Source organism: Pelophylax lessonae (assembly GCF_965119305.1).
Source record: "Pelophylax lessonae genome assembly, chromosome: 7".
Taxonomy (NCBI): Eukaryota; Metazoa; Chordata; class Amphibia; order Anura; family Ranidae; genus Pelophylax; species Pelophylax lessonae.
Genome location: NC_138774.1, coordinates 47,621,996 through 47,644,421, shown reverse-complemented (window position 1 = coordinate 47,644,421; position 22,426 = coordinate 47,621,996). Strand labels below are relative to the sequence as shown.

At 41.9% G+C, this 22,426-nt stretch overlaps 1 protein-coding gene across 1 annotated transcript in view; it reads left to right on the top strand.

Moving 5' to 3' along the window:
• Window positions 1–22,426, top strand: part of LOC309560455 (uncharacterized protein) — a gene marked incomplete at both ends in the record, with an annotated part of 203,085 nt that overhangs the window by 59,645 nt on the left and 121,014 nt on the right. Inside the window, 4 exons of the mRNA XM_082264089.1 lie at window positions 547–798; window positions 6,855–6,887; window positions 9,447–9,503; window positions 13,671–13,706. Of these exons, the coding sequence (XP_082120215.1) occupies window positions 547–798; window positions 6,855–6,887; window positions 9,447–9,503; window positions 13,671–13,706 (378 nt within the window). The remainder of the gene's footprint in view (window positions 1–546; window positions 799–6,854; window positions 6,888–9,446; window positions 9,504–13,670; window positions 13,707–22,426) is intronic.

The following is a 22,426-nucleotide window of genomic DNA, read 5'->3' as shown; positions in this document are numbered from 1 at the left end:
GACTTCTGACTTGGATGCAACTTACATTCAAATCAATGGGCTCAAAGACAGCTTACAGACAACCATTGATTTTGAATAGAGGCAGAAAAACGCTGCGAAAAGCTAACGTGGCTAAACGCGCATTAACGCCAACGGAAAAAGCTACTAAAAGCACGTTTTTACAGCTGCTTTTTCCTGGCGTTGGTAGTGGCTCTGCAGCTCATTTTTTTCTAACGCCCTGTGTGCATGAGGCCTAAAACCTGAAAGCTGATTGGTTTCTATGAAGAACTGCACCAGATTTTGCATGCTCCAATTTTAGTAAATCAACCCTACTGCCTTTTCAAGACAGCTGAAGACTTCTATAGTCTATATGTTTAAAATCCCCAAAAAAAGCAAATATGGCAATCATTTTTTTATTTTTTTAATTTTGCATTCGGAAATATCCCCAAAGGAAGTGCCCAGATTTTGGACAATAGCTTGAATATTTCCCCAAAAATTTCCAGAATTTGCAAACAGGATTAACAGCACAGACCTTTATTTATTTCCTTTTTCATTCCTCTTCTACAGGCACTCTCCAGCTGATACTTATCTGGAAACTTGAAAAAGACTTAAATCTAACAGGTGTGATCATCAAATATATATTTGATGGAAAAAATTTAACAGATGAAGAGATGACTATGTTGCCGATGCCCATTATCGATTCTTCGAATGCTGATCCAAACCGTCCTGTATATTTGGAGATGGAAGATTATGTCAAGAAGCTCTGGAAGAGTATAGGAGAGAAGTTACTTCCTTTTCTGAAAATAGATGACCAACCAGGTGAGACTTCATTTAAAGTGTATTCATGTGCAAAATAAAAGATAACATACAGCGGGTAAAATAAGTATTGAACACGTCACCATTTTTCTAGGTAAATATATTTCTAAAGGTGCTATTGACATGCAATTTTTTCTTTCCCTCTTCTATGAACTCTGATCTTTAGTTCTTTCCATAGATTTTCTATTTAATTCAATTCAGGTGATTGGCTGAGCCATTCTAGCAGATTTATTTATTTATTTTTTAGTTTCCTTGGCTTTGTGTTTGGGATCATTGTCTTGCTGAAATTTCCATCCTTGTTTCATCTTCATCATCCTGGTAGATGGCAACAGATTTGTATCAAGAACGTCTTGGTATATTTTTTCATTCATTGTTCCTTCAATGATATGAAGTTTATACCGTATGCTGGAAAACAGCCCCACACCATGATGTTCCCACCTCCAAACTCCACTGTTGGTTGGGGGGTGTTTTTGGGGCGATGTGCCATTTGACCTCCAAACATGGTGTGTATTATGGCATCCAAAGAGTTAAATTTTGGTCTTATCTGACCAGACTATATTCTCCCAGTATTTCACAGACTTGTCTAAATGTTGTACAGCAAACTTAAAACGAGCTTCAACATGCTTTTTCTTCAGCAATGGACTCTTGCATGGTGAGCGTGCATACAGGCCATGGCGGCTGAGGGCATTACTTATTGTTTTCTTTGAAATAATTGTACCTGCTAATTCTAGGTCTTTCTGAAGCTCTCCACAAGTGATTCTTGGCTCTTGGACAACTCTTCTGATATTTATTTTTTACTCCTTTGTCAAAATCTTGCGAGGAGCACCTGGTTGTGGCCAGTTTATGATGAAATTATGTTCTTTCCAATTCCGGGTTATGGCCCCAACAGTGCTCACTGGAACATTCAGAAGTTTAGAAGTTTTTCTGTAACCAATGCCATCAGTATGTTTTGCAACAATAAGGTTGTGAAGGTCTTGAGAGAGCTCATTAGTTGGGCCGGTCCCCAAGCCCGATGTTCCTCCTGGGATAAGTGGCACCGACAGCCAAGAGCAGTGCCTGTGTTGTCAGATCAGCATTGTATGTCCAATAATCCACAAATATGGATTTAGCCCAACCCTATCTGCTAGCCCGATGCAATGTCATTTAGGGGTATGTTAGCAGGTGAATATGAGCACTTCCATCACTGGAAGTGCCTTGGTTATCCCTTGGCACTGGCATTTGTTCCGACATCAGTTTAAGATGTTTCAGTGATCATTCATAATTCATTGACAGGTGCACTTGACCTCCTTCTGACCTGCACTTTTGTATTCCAATAGACTCGAATTGAAATGGTATACAATTCAACAAAATATACAAGTAGGCACTTGATATCCATTTTTAACCACTTTAAGACCGGAAGGATTTGCCCCCTTAATGACCAGGCCCTACTTTGCGATTCAGCACTGTGTTACTTTAGCGGACAATTACGCGGTCGTGTGTCGCTGTACCCAAATAAAATTGATGTACTTTTTTCCCCACAAATAGAGGTTTCTTTTGGTGGTATTTTATCACCTGCGCGATTTTTATTTTTTGCGCTATAAACAAAACAAAAAGCGACAATTTTGAAAAAAAAAAACAATATTTTTCACATTCTGCTATATGACATTCTCAAAAAAAAATTTTTTAAATCAAAATGTTTTAACATTTTAGGCCAATTTGTTTTCTGCTACATATTTTTGGTAAAAAAAAATTGCAATAAGCGTATTTTGATTGGTTTGCGCAAAAGTTATCGCATCTACTAACTACAGGAAAGACTTATGTCATTTGTATTGTTTTTTTTTACTAGTAATGGCGGCAATCTGCGATTTTTTGCGGGACTGCGACATTGCGGCGGACAGATCGGACCCCTAACTGATATTTATGACACTTTTGGGGGGGACCAGTGACATTACTACAGTAATCAGTGCTAAAAATATGCACTGTTACTGTAATAATGACACTGGCAGGGAAGGGGTTAACATTATGGGTGATCAAGGGGTTAAATGTGAGCCTAAGGGAGTGATTCTAACTGTGGGGGGGGGGCTTCTGAAATGACCATAGAGACATGTGATCCTATATAGAAGGATCACATGGGCTCTATGATCATTGCAGGGAGAATAACGGTCAGCTGTGTTTACAACAGCCGACCCTCCTTCTCTCTCAGTGGCAAGCGATCATGGGTGTCAGGCGGCAATCAGAGCTGCCTGACATATGCATCGGCTTCCCCGCTGATGAGCGGGGGTGGGAGCGCGCCGCCGGTGGTGCGCACTCACCCCCTAGCCTCCTGAGAGCGAGCGATGTATACCTAAATCGCTTTACCCAAGAGCGGCTGCCTGCCACAGTAAATCTGCAGTAGGCGGTCGGTAACTGGTTAATGTACAGAGAGGAAATGGTGGAGCTCTAAGAGGAAAAGGTGGAGCCTAAAGAGGAAGGGGTGTGGATTACAGGTAAAAGGGCGTGGCTTAACCAGGAAGGGGTGTGACATTAGCAGGAAGGGGTGGACCATATTTAAATTAGGGGGTTCACGAGTTTTGTCAAGCCTAGGGCAGCACAAAACCTAAATGCAACCACTGGCGTGCACTTGCCCCAATCTAAAGCGCCTAATGTGAATCTGTCTGCTCTCACCTTCCTCTGCATGAGTCTTGCTTGACACCAGGCATTCCAGGGGGATGGCCCCGCCCCCTCCAGCACACAGCATGTGATTGACAGCCTCAGTTGTGCATATTTTCATATGAGATTGTGTAGCAGGAGGTGTGTCCATTCCCTCCATGTGTGAACTATGAACGGCTGTAGAAAACACCCAAAGTGCAGACTGGTGTAGGGGACTAGGAGGAGTGGTGGCTTAACCCCCTCCATCGTGTGTCACATGGGAGGAGGTCACATTCTCCCTCATACTGTGAAGCACCATTTTGTTTCCAGCTGCAGCAGAGGAAGGAGCAGCAAGGAAGCCCTGGTAAGGTGAGTATAACTGAGTATAACTGCCTAAATTTTAAGGAATATTAAACCCTCAGAGTTGTTAGTGTAACACACTGAGCACAATAAAAACAACATTCCCCAGTAAATTATGTGTTAAGATTTTACAGCAGCAATTGTCGTTTACAACTTTCAATGCTGCCGGCTTCTGCTCCCTCAGTTGTGCTTCCCTGAACTTTCGGTCTTCACAGGAAAGGGTTAACCGTGCAGTTTTGAGACAGTCTGTTAGTTTGGAGAAGAGATGGGGGGAGAAAGGGGGAGGAGCAGGGGAGTGCCTTGCCATGCTAGGCTACAGGGTTGTGTGTTTCTATTGATGAAGATAGTGTTAGAGACACAGTTCTAGTCCATGCATACAAGGGTGGATCTATAGGATGCTGCAAGAGAAAGGAGGCACCCTGACACAGGAAACCTGGGGCAATGATCACGGCACCAGATTAACCACTTGCCGATTGTGCTATACCTGAATTATGGCTACAGCGTGGTCATCTAGTTTTTTTAGGGGGTCTGTTGACATTCTCCCAGAACTGCGCCCCCCTGCATGCCTGCTACTGACACAGCTGATCACAGATTGGCTTAAAGGGCCAATCACAGTGGACCTTTACCACGTGATCAGCATGTCCATTTACAACTGATCACGCTGTAAACACACTTGCCGGTTACCAGCATTGTTTTCCCAGACTGTCACGGGATGTTGAGAGAAAAGTCGGTGACCGGCAGTGTGAAAGGAGACATCTACACTAATAATCCACACTAATAATTCAGTGTCCTGATTATCAGTACAGCCCCCAAAGTTCTGCCTTTCAGTGCCAATCAGTACTGCCAATCAGTGCCCATCAGTACTGTCAATCAATGCCTTCTCACCAGTGCCGCCTATCATTGCCCATCAGTGCCCATCAGTCCTGCCTTTTAGTGCCCTTCAGATGTTACCGTAATAGTAATATTTGTTGCCCAAAACAATGAAAATGGTACAGTGCTTTGCGAAAGTATTTGGCCCCCTTGAACTTTTCGATCTTTTGCCACATTTCAGGCTTCAAACATAAAGATATAAAACTGTAACTTTTTGTGAAGAATCAACAACAAGTGGGACGCAATCATGAAGTGGAACAAAATTTATTGGATATTTCAAACTTTTTTAACAAATAAAAAACTGAAAAATTGGGCGTGCAAAATTATTCAGCCCCCTTAAGTTAATACTTTGTAGCGCCACCTTTTGCTGCGATTACAGCTGTAAGTCACTTGGGGTATGTCTCTATCAGTTTTGCACATCGAGAGACTGAAATTTTTGCCCATTCCTCCTTGCAAAACAGCTCAAGCTCAGTGAGGTTGGATGAAGAGCGTTTGCGAACAGCAGTTTTCAGTTCTTTCCACAGATTCTCGATTGGATTCAGGTCTGGACTTTGACTTGGCCATTCTAACACCTAGATATGTTTATTTGTGAACCATTCCATTGTAGATTTTGCTTTATGTTTTGGATCATTGTCTTGTTGGAAGACAAATCTCCATCCCAGTGTCAGGTCTTTTGCAGACTCCATCAGGTTTTCTTCGAGAATGGTCCTGTATTTGGCTCCATCCATCTTCTTATCAATTTTAACCATCTTCCCTGTCCCTGCTGAAGAAAAGCAGGCCCAAACCATGATGCTGCCACCACCATGTTTGACAGTGGGGATGGTGTGTTCAGGGTGATGAGCTGTGTTGCTTTTACGCCAAACATAACGTTTTGCATTGTTGCCAAAAAGTTTGATTTTGGTTTCATCTGACCAGAGCACCTTCTTCCACATGTTTGGAGTGTCTCCCAGGTGGCTTGTGGCAAAATTTAAACGACACTTTTTATGGATATCTTTAAGAAATGGCTTTCTTCTTGCCACTCTTCCATAAAGGCCAGATTTGTGCAGTATACGACTGATTGTTGTCCTATGGACAGAGTCTCCCACCTCAGCTGTAGATCTCTGCAGTTCATCCAGAGTGATCATGGGCCTCTTGGCTGCATCTCTGATCAGTCTTCTCCTTGTATGAGCTGAAAGTTTAGAGTGACGGCCAGGTCTTCGTAGATTTGCAGTGGTCTGTTACTCCTTCCATTTCAATATTATCTCTTGCACAGTGCTCCTTGGGATGTTTAAAGCTTGGGAAATCTTTTTGTATCCAAATCCGGCTTTAAACTTCTCCACAGCAGTATCTCGGACCTGCCTGGGGTGTTCCTTGTTCTTCATGATGCTCTCTGCGCTTTAAACTGACCTCTGAGACTATCACAGTGCAGGTGCATTGATACGGAGACTTGATTACACACAGGTGGATTCTATTTATCATCATTAGTCATTTAGGTCAACATTGGATCATTCAGAGTTCCTCACTGAACTTCTGGAGAGAGTTTGCTGCACTGAAAGTAAAGGGGCTGAATAATTTTGCACGCCCAATTTTTCAGTTTTTTATTTGTTAACAAAGTTTGAAATATCCAATACATTTCGTTCCACTTCATGATTGTGTCCCACTTGTTGTTGATTCTTCACAAAAAATTACAGTTTTATATCTTTATGTTTGAAGCCTGAAATGTGGCTAAAGGTCGCAAAGTTCAAGGGGGCCGAATACTTTCCCAAGGCACTGTACCACTTGAATGCCCCCCAAACCTGTATCAGTTGGATCAGCATGTGGATAAACTGGTGCAAGACAAACAGGATCAGCTTGAAAATACGTCTAAGTTCTCTACAGGTGGAGGAGAACAGGGACTGAAGCCATCTTTTACCCACCTCATTCACGTATATGCAACAGGGAGTCTGTGTCTGTATGGAGATAGCCCCATTTTGTTGAAGTCATATTTGTTGGCTTGGGTAAACTCTCAGAGAAATCTGAAAATTCTCACTTGCAGTGGGGCTGGGGCAAAGGTTAAAGACTCGATAAGGTCTAGGAGAGGGAAAAAGTACTTCTACTTACCTGATCCTCTGCTCTACCATGCTCTGGTGGTGGACTGCCCCTCTGTGTTCTTACATCCAATGCAGGGCTATGGAAGGTTCATGGCCTTTTCTAAAAATATTGTTTATATTTTGTCTAACCCAGATTTTTTTTTTCTTTTTCAGAAAATACAAGCTCGGCGATAGATGCAAATGCAAGTAAGTAAAATGGGTCCTACCTGGATCTGCATATCAGAAGATTGTAATTCCCGGTGGTGGCTTGTGTATTCTAGGATTTAAAGTGTTTTGTATTTTTATATGTAGCACTGCCCCCCGCAGGAACTATTGGATATTTACTCTGTGGGCTCACCTGGTTACCAGCACACGGTTATGATTAGATAAAGTTCCTGGATCCCTCCTTGCTCCTGTTGGCTCATCACAGGAATAAACAGTCTAGGGGTGTTGGGTTTTTGTTGTTATTGGTAATTGGGATAGGAGAAGCGAATTCTGAGGACTTCTATCTTCAGAACTTCTTTAGTACTTAGGAACAGCCAGGCTGTTAATCCACACTGCCACAAGTGTAGAAAGGTTTAAGGCTCTTTATCTCTTTACTCTCTGACAAGATGACTTGTTGAACGATATCTTATTTTCAGGACACTCCCACTAGCATCCCCTTTCAGATGACACCTGTCTACTGACTATCCTAGGAGCAGGGGTGGCCCCCCTCAGGTCAGGCCCCTTGAAACAAGATTCTGTATCCACTGTACTGCAGAGACAGATCCTCCAGCGTCTCCCCTCTCAGTCAGCTTCCCTGGATCTCTGGGTATAGCTCCTCACTGCTCCTCTTCCGGCCCTCAGAATGACTCCCTGTGGCCGCATGGCACCTCTACAGAGGAGAAGGCAGCCATCCCCTCCCTCCGGGACTCTGCTCCCCAACAAAAGATCTCCAGTTTTTTGGACCAGTGTGAAACACTCTCTAGACTGAATAAATCGCATACTGAGCACAATGAGCAGACCTCACTAACAGATCCTGCTCTCTGATAGGCAGAGAACAATATAGATTTACCTGCAGCACCTCTTGTAAGCAGACAGCGCTCAAACTATACTTTCTCTCTAGCACCTACCTAGGAGGGTGCTACATAAACATTCACATTTTTGCATTTTATGTACCGTAGCTAATCTGTTGAAGAAAACCATTATAGTTTGATGAATAAAACATTCAGATTTTACAATAGTAATATTTGTCGGCTCCTGGAAAACTCTGGGAAATATGAATTTTCTCGCCAACAGTGTCTGCCCTATGAGGGCTAACTGCTTGTTTAGGTGAATTGGAGAGTGGGTGCCCTTTAACTTACCCGATCCTCTGCTCCCCCATGCTTTCATGGTGGATTGTCCATCAGCATCCTTACATCCAATGCAGGGCTATGGAAGGTAGAAAATGTATATTACTATTGTAGCAGTGTTGCCAACCTACCAGATTGAAATTTACTGACATGACAGCCAACATTTACTGGCACAGCCAAGTTTTTTCTGGCATTTCCAAAAGTTACAAAATTACAGTTTTTAAGTGCACGTTTTAGTATTTAGGCTACAAACAAGTACAATATGCAATTAGCAATGTGATGTAAGGTAGATTTTAGAATGGGGAGGCGCACACATGAAATGGACTCTCACAATGACACAGACAGCAGTGTGCAGCAGCACAGATGACGATGACACTGTTACGACACGTCCTCTCCTGAGTTACAGTAACAGTCTCTCTTCACACCAGATGGTACCTTCAATCCACTCCAGTCTAAACAGTATGCAAAGCTCCAGCCCTTCCGCTCAGCTCCCTTGCACTGTGACAACACACAATACACTCACGCACTGCCTCCGCCAGACCCACAAGAACACACTTTAGAACACGCTCTGAACTGGACCTGCGCATGCGCACTTCCAAGCCCAGCGCCACAGCCATATTTTTTACTAGCAACCTTTTCCTGTCACTGGCATTTACTGGCAGGAGAAAGGGCCCCATTTTTTACTGGCTGCCAGTAAAAATACTGACGGTTGGCAACACTGTATTGTAGGCAGATACATGAACTTTCCTAAAAATGTTGTTTGTATTTTTTTTTATTTCAGATAATACAAGATCGTGTTTATTTGTACTAGCATGTAAGTAAAACGGGGGGGGGGGGAGGGGGTCACTTTTAACAACATTCAGTTACATAATTGGCTTGTGTAGCAATTGTATATGCTGTGTCGTCGTCGTCCTCCTCCCCCCAACAAAAATTGAGTTACCAGCTTAAAAGTCCCTCTCCAAGTTTCTGTTAAATCTACCCATGCAGTGAGGCACCCTGCATACCTAATGGATTAAATGCTATTTTGCCTAGGGAAGAGAAAGGAATAATTAGACATAACTTATCCCTGACTCCTCAGGAAGTTGGCACTGGCATTCGATGTTCCTGGGAGGTTGTAGGGTCCTCACAGCCCTCCCATACAAGCAGGACTGCTGGTCCTGGATTGTGTGTGATAATATCAGAGCTACAAACAGCTTGGCAGCAAAGTATAATGCTTTGAGGGATCAGTTGCATGTAGATTAGAGATCCTACTGAAGTGAGTAGAGGGGTTTAATGTCTGTAGTTTGATTTTATGCAGCCATTTCAGATATTATTAGTAGATTTTTTCTTAAATTATAAGCATGTGTCTGTCTGAACAGGACCTTACAGAGTGTCATCCAATAATGTTTGTACATTATCACTTTGATTCATTTATTTTGTGTTTTTTTAATAACAGTCCTTGTCGTTGGCTTTATCGGTGCCTTTGCCATTTTTCGGAATATAAAATGTTCTGGTAAGTATGAGAAATCTCTGAAATGGTTCCCTGTTTTCTAAAAGAAAATGCAAATGTTGCTCATGGCAGTCAGTCATATTTATTTTTTCTATTCTCCCTAACTTTGGTTGGCAAACAAATGCTACGTAGATGTTGCCACGTGCTATGGCCAGGAAAATACATTTTCTTAGTTTTTCAAAAAAGCTGTTTCAAAAGTCACTTTATGCAGCAGACAACCCTTCTGAGAAACCGTCTGTATGGGCAGTATGGCAACTTGCTGACCTGACAAAATCTACATGCAATGTCATGCTCTAAGACAGGGTTTTTCAACCAGAGTGCCGCAGCACCCTGGGGTGATATAAAGAGTCTCCAAGGGTGCCACAGCGAAATTACACACAGCCGTTACTGATGATCATTATAGATTTCCACTGTTAACTTCTGTGTACAGAGGAGCAGGTAAGATCACATCCGGCATCCTCCCGGCTCTCTCCACCCCTATGTTTTTCTCTGTATGTTTGCCAGCAAAACTGAAAGCTATGCAAGCCACCCGCCTATGTCCTACCAACCGATGACGTCGTCAGTTGCTAAGGGCAGGTCGGGTGGCTTGCAAAGCTTTCAGTTTTGCCGGCAAACGTACTGAGAACATCATAGAGGAGGAGAGAGTCGGGAAGATGCCGGATATAATCTCTCCCACTTCTTTGTACACAAAAGTTAACAGTGGAACTCTACAATGTTCGGTCAGTACCGGGCTGTGTGTAATATAGCAGTGGCAAGGGACAGGAGGGGGGATTTGTGCTAGGAGGGGGAATTTGAGAGGGATTTGTGCTAGGAGAGGAGATTTGTGCTTGGGGGATTTAGGTTTGGGGAGGATTTTTTCTAGGAGGGGGGATTTGTACTAGCATGGGGGATTTTTGGAGGGAGATTTATACTAGAAGGGGGGATTTCAGGAGGTAGCTTGTGATAGCAGTGGGGATTGGGGGAGTTTACAACCTACTGACCACTTAAAATCTGCCTTGCAATCTACATTTTAGGGCGTTTTCACACCAGGTGCAGTGCAGTAACGTGTGTGAAATTACACATTTTCCCCACCACAAAAAAAATACATTGCCTTTTGTCATTGTGTGTGGGTACCATTAAGAATTACCACCATGCAGCCATTAATTCCATGTATGTTTGCGTTCACTAAAATGCATGGTACTGCAGTACCATGCATTTTGGTGGGGATCATTTTAAAAATCATGGCAGCCTCTTTTTGCATGTTTCACAAGCATAGAGCAGCCTAATAAAAAACGCAACATGTGGGAACACGCAAACAAGCGCTCATGCTCAGACACACCTCCGTGTGTGCACAAGCTCTTAGATTGGTGTGCCCCAGGATTGTACGCAGTTCTAAAGGGTGCCTTGACTGAAAAAAGGTTATAAAGCGTGTTCTTAGTTTTTTGAAGTATAAAAAAGCATTTACTTCATAAGCCTGACCCTGCTATGGTGGAAACTAACATTTAAATTGACTATTCCCCCTAAAACAGCAATGTAGCTCTGCATGCATAATTATCAACACCGTACACCCATTTTTTATATGAACTTACTGTTTAATTTTTTTTTTTTTCACTTTTTTCAAGGCATTGGTCAAGCCAGTGCCTCCCAGCTGCCCTATGTGATGGCTACTTTATAAGTACCTTCTAGGGAGCTCTCACCAGTAAACTGCAAGATCATGTGAGGTCTGAAGTCTTGTAAGATCTTAGGAAAAAGTTCATTCATTTTTTTTTCAACTCCTGGGTTGTGCCTTAGAACTTAGATGATCTAGCATGGTTTGTGATTGTTTATACATTGTCATGGTTTTAGCAGCAAAAGTATTGGGTGGCATAATGATGCTCATGTCGCTAAAGCCACAACAACAATAAAGAAACACAAACTGCTCCAGATCACAAAACACATGTGTGAGATCTGGCATGGATTTCATTGGTGGTCTGGCCTAGAGAAAAGGGGTAAAGAAGCCAGCCACTGATGACATACCATATATACTCGAATATAAGCCGAGTTTTTCAGCACATTTTTTTGTGCTGAAAACGTCTCCCTCGGCCTATACTCGAGTCAACAAAAAAATAAGTCCCCGGTGCTCCGACGTGCTTAAGATGTAAAAATGCCGCCGCCCGGCGCATACATGTCACCGCACATGCGCCGCCGCTGCTCGCGACAGGCCGGGAATAGCCGAACGTATATGAGCTTTCCCGAGGGCCGGCGCATGCGCAATGACGTGTCGTTAAAATGAAGGCGCCTCTGGAACAGGTAAGTGAAACACAGCTGCACTACCTGCCATTATGCGGGGCTGTGGGCATACTACAAGGGATGCAGTGCTGCGGGCATGGTCCTCCTGAACCATGCCCGCAGCATTGCATCTCCTGTAGTATGCCCGCAACCCCGCATCCTCTTGTACCATGCCTGCCATCCTGCATTCTCCTGTACCATGCCAGCCAGCCTGCATTCTCCAGTACCATGCCAGCCACCCTGCATTCTCCTGTACCATGCCAGCTCCCCTGCATTCTCCTGTACCATGCCTGCCACCTTGCATTCTCCTGTACCATGCCTGCCACCCTGCATTCTCCTGTACCATGCCAGCCACCCTGCATTCTCCTGTACCATGCCAGCCACCCTGCATTCTCCTGTACCATGCCTGCCACCCTGCATTCTCCTGTACCATGCCCGCCACCCTGCATTCTCCTGTACCATGCCAGCCACCCTGCATTCTCCTGTACCATTCCAGCCACCCTGCATTCTCCTGTACCATGCCTGCCACCCTGCATTCTCCTGTACCATGCCAGCCACCCTGCATTCTCCTGTACCATGCCAGCCACCCTGCATTCTCCTGTACCATGCCCGCCGCCCTGCATTCTCCTGTACAATGCGCGCCGCCCTGCATTCTCACCCAAGGCTTATACTCAAGTCAATCATTTTCCCCATCTTTTTGTGGTAAAAGTAGGGGCCTCGGCTTATACTCGGGTCGGCTTATACTCGAGTATAAGTATTCAAAATGGTGCCATAGTATTTTCCAGAAGGGGTGATCAGAGCCATGGAATTTAGTAATTTAAACATACTGAGGCAAGTAAAAATTCAATTCTTTGTGATTGTAAGTGTCAATGAATGCTGGTGGGTAAATAATATTGTGAGCAGGGGAGTAAGTCTGCTTTAACAGGGGCATGGTAAGACTAATAGCTATGTTCTGTATTAACTAGTTGCAGAACAGCAGGGGGGTAGTGTTGAACATACCAACACAATAAAATAAAGGAATAGGTTGCTGTGGCAGCACACCTGTGAGGACCAAGATCTGAATCCAGGAGCTCTGCAGCATCTGGCAGAAGCTTTTACTGCTGAGCCACCTGAGATACTGGACAGTGCCCTGCCTGAGCCATTGGACAACCTTATTTTCTATCTTGTTTCTGGTGAATCTTGCATTTCTTGCACTTTCCATGAACTTCCTATTTAAGCCATACCTTTACACTTCCTTTTTTGCCAGAATATTGTGCTCATATCAGCCAATACCTTGCTCCTTATGCTCCTGCTACCGTCTGAATCTTCACTACCACTCATTACTGACCTTTGGTTTGTTTCTCAACTACACTTCTGCTTGATTCCAACCTGCACTACTTGTTACCGATCTTTGGCTTGTTTACCAACTATGCATCTTTTACCGCAGGGAATCTCCAAATGACGGCCCTCCAGCTGTTGCGGAACTGCAAATCCCATGAGGCATTGTAAAAATCTGACATTCACAGACATGACTAGGCATGATAGGAATTGTAGTTCCTTAACAACTGGAGGGCCTTAGCTTGGAGACCCCTGTTATACCGCATCCCAGCTTGCTCACCTCCTTGTGTGGTGACCCTGAGGACCGCGATTCGGTACTAGCACACAGCAAAACCCATCCCCTCATCAAGAGCTCTGGTAAAGGCTGAATAGTGCTTAGACCCCGCACCTTGGGTGAGCCTGAATCACCCACCAGGGGGACCTGCTCATATACTTATCCTGCTGGTTTCTGTGTGAGATTTTCCACTGCTTTATCTACCTGGATTCTGACCGTGACAACATCCACTGTATATTCAAAATGGTCTCTTGACAAATTATTCTTGCACAAACATACTTTTAGCTTTACAGTATGTGTGTAATCAGGTTTCTTCTGTTTGTCTATTTCAGGGAAGAAAACTTGTGAAAAGCTTCATGAAACTTGCTGTAAGTAGCATGTATTTCATAGTGTTTTTATTAGGGATAGACCGATTATTGGCAAGGCTGATATATCGAGGGCCGATATGCACTTTCCCCGATATATCGGTATCGGCCTCAGAGCTGGCCGATATTACCGATATTAGTATATGTAATATTAGTGTATGTAAAATCCAAGCATCCACTTTATTAGTATTTTATATAAAGTCCAGTGTGTGTTTTTGTAATTGTAGCGGAGTAGCAGTATGATCCACGATATCTCCACTGGTAGTCATGCAGAGCATACAATAATCCTGGTAGCGTATAATATCCCCAACCCTCCAAGAACCAGACGGCACATGGCTTGAAGGTCAACTAACTCTTTTATTCAAAGGACTTTCATTTTAAACAAGATACTTATACAGGGTCTCCACAGAGGGACAGCAGGGGTTTCCCATGCACATTCAGGAGCCAGCAGCTAACAAAAGAAAGATTCTTATACGGGGTCTCCACAGAGGGGCAGCAGGGGTTTCCAATACACATTCATGAGCCAGCAGCTAACACAATACAAAATCCTACAGGTACTGCACGGGTTACGTTTCCACATACAATACACACATAATACAGTTGGACAATTATTCCTGACAGAATACTCTGTAAGTGGCGATGCTTGCCACAATGATTGTGGCAAGCATTGCCACTTACAGAGTATACTGTCAGGAATAATTGTCCAACTGTATTATGTGTGTATTGTATGTGGAAACGTAACCCGTGCAGTACCTGTAGGATTTTGTATTGTGTTAGCTGCTGGCTCATGAATGTGCATTGGAAACCCCTGCTGCCTCTCTGTGGAGACCCCGTATAAGTATCTTGCTTTTGTTAGCTGCTGGCTCATGAATGTGTATTGGAAACCCCTGCTGCCCCTCTGTGGAGACCCCGTATAAGAATCTTTATTTTGTTAGCTGCTGGCTCCTGAATGTGCATGGGAAACCCCTGCTGTCCCTCTGTGGAGACCCTGTATAAGTATCTTGTTTAAAATGAAAGTCCTGTGAATAAAAGAGTTAGTTGACCTTCAAGCCATGTGCCGTCTGGTTCTTGGAGGGTTGGGGATATTATACGCTACCAGGATTATTGTATGCTCTGCATGACTACCAGTGGAGATATCGTGGATCATACTGCTACTCCGCTACAGTAATGTAATAGTGTTAAATACCTTCGTTACATCGCCGCTCGGCCCTTCCGTGACCCCCAGCTGTCAGTGGGGGAGGAGAAAAGGACAGAAGAGCGGGAGATTGGCTGAGCCTGGAGCGGAGATGTAACGGAAGGTATTTCACACTATTCTAATCTAATACCCTGCAGCGCTTCTGTGTACACTGCAGAGGGGATGGGGCTGAGATCCTCCTCTGACAGCTATGATAGGAGAAAACAGCAGAGTGGGAGATTAGCGAGGAGAGCCCGGAGCAGCGATGTAAGGAAGGTATTTCACACTATTCTATTACAAAAATACACACTGGGCATTATATAAAACACTAATAAAGTGGATTCTAGGATTTTAATTACACTAAACTAGATTCACACGGGATTCCTGGCAGGCAGGGAGCGAAAGGAAGACCGCACATTACAGCTAAAAGACCTACATCACATGTTCGGTACCTGTTTTGTGTCAAAAATTGCCTTTATTTTTCAAAACATTAAATGTACAAAATATCGGCCAATATTGGCCGATACCAATACGTAGTGACCAAAATATCGGTATTGGTATGGGCCCTGAAAAAAAAATTTCGGTCTATCCCTAGTTTTTATACTGTTTATATGTTATTTTGTGCAACATGTTTAGCAGCATCTTCATTATTATGGAATATCTTTATAACCAATCCAGGGGGAGATACAAGAATATACTTTACGGCTTTTTTAATGCTGTCTGTATGTTTAGAGACTTCCCCATTGGACCCTCTACTTGAGTCCAGATGCACTCTCTGCCGCTAACACTGATTGTGTTCCCACAATAATAGCAAAATTAAATATCCTATATTATTTAACAAAGGGTGACAACTTACCTGAGGTGGCCCCCCTGGCAGAACACCTTTGTTGTTGAGGAGGAGAAGGGCCTCTTTCCAATAACCCTGGCCCAGTGGCTATGGGGGTCTGTGGGCAGAAGCTTATCAGAATCTGGAAGCCCCCATTTAACAGATACCAGCCCCCCTTGTTCACCAAAAAAATGTTGAGTCCAAATAAATACACAGAGATAGTTTACACGTTCTTTAATTTTAAAAAAAATGGCAGATTATGTACATTCATTGCCAATTATAAAGATCCTCATCATGCACACCGGAAAGAAAAAAAAATGTCGCCCAAATGATATGTTCAACGGATGACAGCTGTTATAAACAAAGGGGCAGGGTCTCCCCGGGTGACATAATTTTCCATATATGGTCAATGATATCACTGTGACATGAAAGATCAAACCTTAAAATACAATGAAAGGCAAAACTTTGTATTTGGTTTGGACAGAGTGGGGAGGGATTAGAACACCTATTCGTTTTTATCTTTTCATATATATATTTTCATAAAATCATAATTATCATTGAAAGTGAAAATAAAAGAAAACCCCAAATTTTAGGTTGTCCCCAGAAAAGTAATAGATGGGAAATCTTCCAATGGGGACACTAGTTCTGGTGACCTGGGGGTCCCCAAGATATTCCTTTAATTTGCAGAGATTTCCTCTCACTTCCTGTTTGGTTATGGGACAGGAAATTTCTGCAATGGGATACAGATGGTGAAAAAAAAAAATCTAACAGGGGTTATAACCCTCCCTTGTTTTATCCAGAATGGAAAAAAAAAGTTTTGCCCATAGTTCTACTTTAAGCTCATCTTTACAATTCAAATGAAAAAGTTGGTTTGTGGTGGCTTGCATCTCAGGCAGTTAGTGCTATTTACCTGTTATATGTGTTTATATAGAGATTACGCATGTTTGATGAATAATACTGTATATAATTGTATAAGCTTGTTAATTTTTAGATAGCTAGACTAGGGTTTGGGACACACAGTTGTCCTCCCACACCTCATCAGTAAGAGGAGAAATCAGCAACTACCATTTACTTCTAAATTTTATTGGTAATCTCCTTCTTAAACCTGTTGGCGCCGACAGCACACAAATATGCAGCCCCTTGGCCCAGAGTGGCTGCATATTTACGTAGCGCATTGCAAACACAGCTGTGCCAAGACCACTTGCCCTCCTGGCACAGTTACTAGCAGCCAATGGAAAGCACCCGATCACTACTTGCGATCATGTGATCACCATAACAACAAATCATGGCGGTCACATGATCATAAACCCCGCCCTGCCCGCCATCTAAAAAACCCTTTAAAGGGCCGGGAGGCACCGGTGCCAAGGGGCTAATATAGATTAAGTAGTATTACACATTAAATATAAGACCTCTTTCATTTCTCATAGGTAAAATTGGGTAGTCAGACTATGTCATAGTTATAAATATTGGTTAAAGAAGATTTTGGGAGGATCAAGATGTCTTTTTTTAACTATAATATTTTTTCAAAACCATAGTAAATTACAGACGAGCTGGCCAGAACGAAGCCGAAGTTGAAAGAGATCCAAATGTGACGGAAGCCTTAAAAAGAGAAGATCATGTCAGCAATTCTGTCTGAATGGACTTCAGTTATGCGGTTTTGCTAAGTTTTTTGTTTCGACTCAATAAAAAGAAAATAATTATGAATCCAAAATTGCAGCACCAAATCATAGTGTGATACAATGTAATAACAACACATGCTGAAATTACCAACTTTTACCCACATATACTGTAACTTATTATTCGTTGTGCGCTAGTTCTGTGTTCAAGTGTCAGGAGCTTGTAGCGTTCCTGCTCCATCACAGCTGCTGGTCTCATTCTAGCATCCTGGTTTTGGCTGTGGCATTCTTCTTGTCTGTCTGTCCACCTTCAAGCTGATTGATGTAGCCAGTCTCTGGTTGGAGACAAAACCAGAATTAAGCCAGCCAAGCCTGCAGTCACATGCTTGTGATATTGTGTTTAACATGGCTCCAAACCCCCTGTTTGTCTGCCCTGTCTACTAGTTTGTATTCCCTTGTTAACAACCTCGGATCAGATATCAAATATGCTCAGAACTCTGCTTGCCTTTTGGCTACAGATTTGACCTGGACTATTCTGAACCTTGCCTGCCTTGACTGTCATTGAACCACTCTGCCTGTCTGCCAACTACAAGTACCTGTTTGGTGTGCTGTGTTCGCACCTGCCCTGGTGTGGTAGCCAGGCACTATAGAATTGTGTATAAGTCCTGGGGGCAACCAAGTACCGGTAAGCCTGCTTGCTTTATGGGAAAGGGGGCTGCTATAGGTGAAGAACACAAGAACTAGCTATAGTGCCTGACTACCAGTTTGGTGTGGTAAGCGTGACATCAAGTTTAAATAAAAATTTAAAAATAATTAGGTGCAACCAGTCCATTAAATTAAAAAGTTCAACATGCAAGAGATCTTATTGTGAGTCCTGTAACTACTTGATATGTGGTCTCAATATGTAGTCTACCTATTAGAGTGCCAATGTGGCTATGATATGTGGAAAGAATTACACATGCATTGAGGGATAGATTACGGGAGTGTATATATAATATCAGAAAAGAATGCAAAGGATACAGTATGTCAGCTCACTTTCAGACGCATCATATTAGAGACCCTAGAGGTATTGTAGGGATATAGAAATGATATTCCCATTGAAGAGGATGCAATTAAATAAGAGAACCTTCAAAAAAATGCAGTGGGTTTATGATCTGAAATAATTAGACCCCACCACTGTTTAAACATAGATTGGGATATCAACTGTCTTATATTTAACAGCCATTGCTGATACCCATCTATGGTTTTAGTAGTGGTCTTGCAGGTGATCCCCTTCTTTGGTTTCTTGGATAGAAATTATGTTATTATAAGCAACATCTATTGGAGACCAAAAATAAGTTATCTTCCACTTTATTTAGGGGATCATTTGTTTTATATATACATTTTTATGTGTGTGTGTGTATATATATATTTAAGTGGTGTATACATAATATTGGAGACTATAATATGTTTTCAGTATGAAGATGAAAATATGTTGCATATACAGTAATTATATACATACACTTACCTTTAGTGTCCATTCACACTACCGCGACTTGTCAGGCGACTTGTCAGCCTGACAAGTCGCGGTCCATGCAGTGCTACGGGAACCGTTCTAATAGGATCGACACAAGTCGCTCCGACTTAGAAAGAGGGTCCTGTACTACTTCGGGCGACCTCGAAGCGACTTGCATAGAAATTCATTATATGAAATCCGTGCAAGTCGCGCCGAAGTCGCGGTGCACGCGACTTCACAGGTCGCCCCCAAAGTCGGAGCCACCTAGTGTGAACAGAAAAGCACTTAAAATAATTATTTAGCTAGTGCCTGGAATGTTTGTTTAGTTTATGATAGTTTTACCATAAGGTTTATATGTTCTATTGGTTGCTTGTAGTGCTGACATATTTTTTGTGAAGGATATACACAGAGTATCTGACACTGGCAATTATGTATTTCTGAGCATCACATAATGTTTTATTGTGTTACTCTAATTTACAGTATATCCCAAAGTGTCACATGAGGTTATAGTATTTTTATGAAATAATACATTTTATATATTTTTTTGTGTAACTTTGGGTAACAATAGTTAAATATTAACTATCATTTTTAATATTGAGCAATCTGGATCCAGACACTGCCAGTGCAATGGATAATGTCAGCATTGCTTTCATTTAGATTATTCTAATATTTTTTATGGTTCAAATGTATATTGTATTTGGTTCATATGGTTATTAATTACCTATGAACTGCTATGCAGATCATGTGAGAAATAGTCTTATTGTTTTCTATGTGTATCTATATGAATGCTAGTATTGAGTATGAATTTTATTAAATATAGGTTTGCCCTCTATATGGGTGTATGCCTTTGTTGGGTTTTGTCAGTGCAAACATCCCTTGATGATGTCCCATAGGACGAAATGTGTTGGGCGGAGATTGTTGCAATGACTGACTTTATACACTGCTGCCTCTGATCTGAGCAGCGGCGTTGTGTGATTGTGTTTTTATGCTGAGTTTAAAATTGTTTTGAGTACTTGGTTTTACATGTTTTAAAAAAAAATAACTACACTATAAGGTTGCTTCCCTTCTTCATTTGATGGAGAGCTTAACCTCAATATTGTATTATGGTGTATTGATGGTCAGGCAATTCCATCCCATTATTAGATAGAATAGCTGCTAGTAATGGGGCGCATCTGGAAATCAGTCCTGCAACCACCTGCTTTGGAGATTGCGATAATTGTTCTTACCAAAGCGATTATACCTCAGTCTATTGAGGTTTATGATCTGGTAAGTGTGCATTCCCCTATTACAGGTAACAGGATTTGCAATAAGAAGATCTCTTGCTTGATGGACTTTTTTTTATTTAACAGATTTGTTGTACTTAATGGATTTTTTTAACATTTATGTTTAAACTTGAACAAAGAACTAGTTCACATAGGATTATAAATTATTTGTGATTATACGTTTTATAAATGTTTTGGTAATTTCAGCATGTGGTGTTATATCATTGTAACATGCTTATACTATAATTTAGCACTGCAGTTTGGTTTTTTTATTAAATATATAATAATTAACAGGGATTATCGGTCCCCATTGCATGTGGCTTATATATATTTTACAACTAGAGTTGGCATATTGTTTGTTAAAAATAAAATAATCACTGTTAAAAAATAAAATTATTAAAAAAAAAAACCCACTAGTGATGATGTTTGAAAGCTGAAGATTGTCGGCAGGAGCAACTTATACACAATTATAATGAGCTTTCTTTATGTTGACGTGTTCAAATTAACTTGACAAAAGCTGGTCTGCCCCTTTCAGTCTGTGATTAGCAAGGAAGAAAGGATAAACTGCCCACAGAGCGGTAGGCTGAACTAGAACAGGAGCTTACCTTTGAACTTTATGCATTCACTGCTGATCAATCAACAACTAAGAAAGAAAACATAACATTTCATGGAGGTAGCTCAGCTATTGAAGTATGGCTGCAAATAATGATTATTTTCATAATCGATTAGTTGGCCAATTATTGTTTAGATTAATTGACTAATCAGATAACAACCTTAACCACTTCTGGACCGGAAGATTTTCCACCTTAATGACCAGGCCATATTTTGTGATTTGGCACTGCGTTACTTTAACGGACGATTGTGCGGTCGTGCAACACTGTACCCAAATAAAATTGATGTCCTTTTTTCCCACAAACAGAGCTTTCTTTTGGTGGTATTTGATCAACTCTGTGATTTTTTTTTTTTGTGCTATAAACAAAAAAAAGAGTGACAATTTTGAAAATAAAAAACAATATTTTTCACTTTCTGCTATATGACATTCTCAAAAAAAATATTTAAAAATCAATATTTTTTAACATTTTAGGCCAATTTCTTTTCTGCTACATATTTTTGGTAAACAAAAATTGCAATAAGCGTATTTTGATTGGTTTGCACAAAAGTTGTCGCGTCTACTATCTACGGGAAAGATTAATGTCATTTTTGTTGTTTTTTTCTTTTTTTTTTTTTACTAGTAATGGTGGTGATCTGCAATTTTTAGCGGGACTGCGACATTGCGGCGGACAGATCGGACCCCTGACTGACATTTTTGACACTTTTGGTGACATTACTACAATAATTACTGCTAAAAATATGCACTACTGTAATAATGACACTGGCAGGGAAGGGGTTAACATTGTGGGTGATCAAGGGGTTAAATGTGAGTCTAGGGGAGTGATTCTAACTGAAATGATCACAGAGACCTGTAATCCTATTTAGAGGGATCACATGGGCTCTGTGATTATTGCATGGAGAAGAACGGTCAGCTGTGTTTACAACAGCCGACCGTTCTTCTCTCTCAGCGGGGAATCAGAGCCACCTGTCCTGTGTATCGGCTTCCCCGCTAGCTCCCTGCGCGCGACCAACGTATACGTACGGCGGTTTGCGCAGGAGCAGCTGCCTGCCGTAGTATAACTGCGGCGGGCGGTCATAAAGTGGTTAAAATAAAACCAGATTATTGGATTATGTGTAATGACAAGTAAAACTGTTGAGATGGCACCCAAATGTACCAAACTTGTATCTTTTTGCCATTTTTGGTCTAACAAAACATTCATATTATTGGATGGAGCTGACAATAATGCTCAAAACCAGAAGCGTGTTGGCCCTTATACAGTATGGGTATAATATAGGGTAATAGATAAGAGTTTGTTGTTAACAGAAGTCTCATTTCATTATTTTATTGTGTTCTGTACCCCAGGGGACAAAGTAGATGTATCTAGCTATGTGGTTGGTCAGGATGCCCCCTTACCCCATGGCCACCCGATCTCCAACAAGGAGCTGGCTGCTTTGTTACCTGGCTCTTGTCCCCAGCTTCAATTATTTTTCCATAGTTCACTGTGTATACAACAAAAGGCGTTCTGTAGCTCCAGGATGTGGTGTGTTCCAGTTGTTACCATCTGGAGAGATAACGAATGAGCAAAGAGAAAGGAGCATATTTTTTCACTTGCGCAACATCTTGTGACCACACCTTCAGAGAGACAACTAGAACAAGGAAAGCAGTATTTGTAGATGAGCATGTGGCTATAAGTCTATGTGTTTGTGTATATATATATCTGGATACTGGCTACGAATGTGTGTATATATATCTGGATAC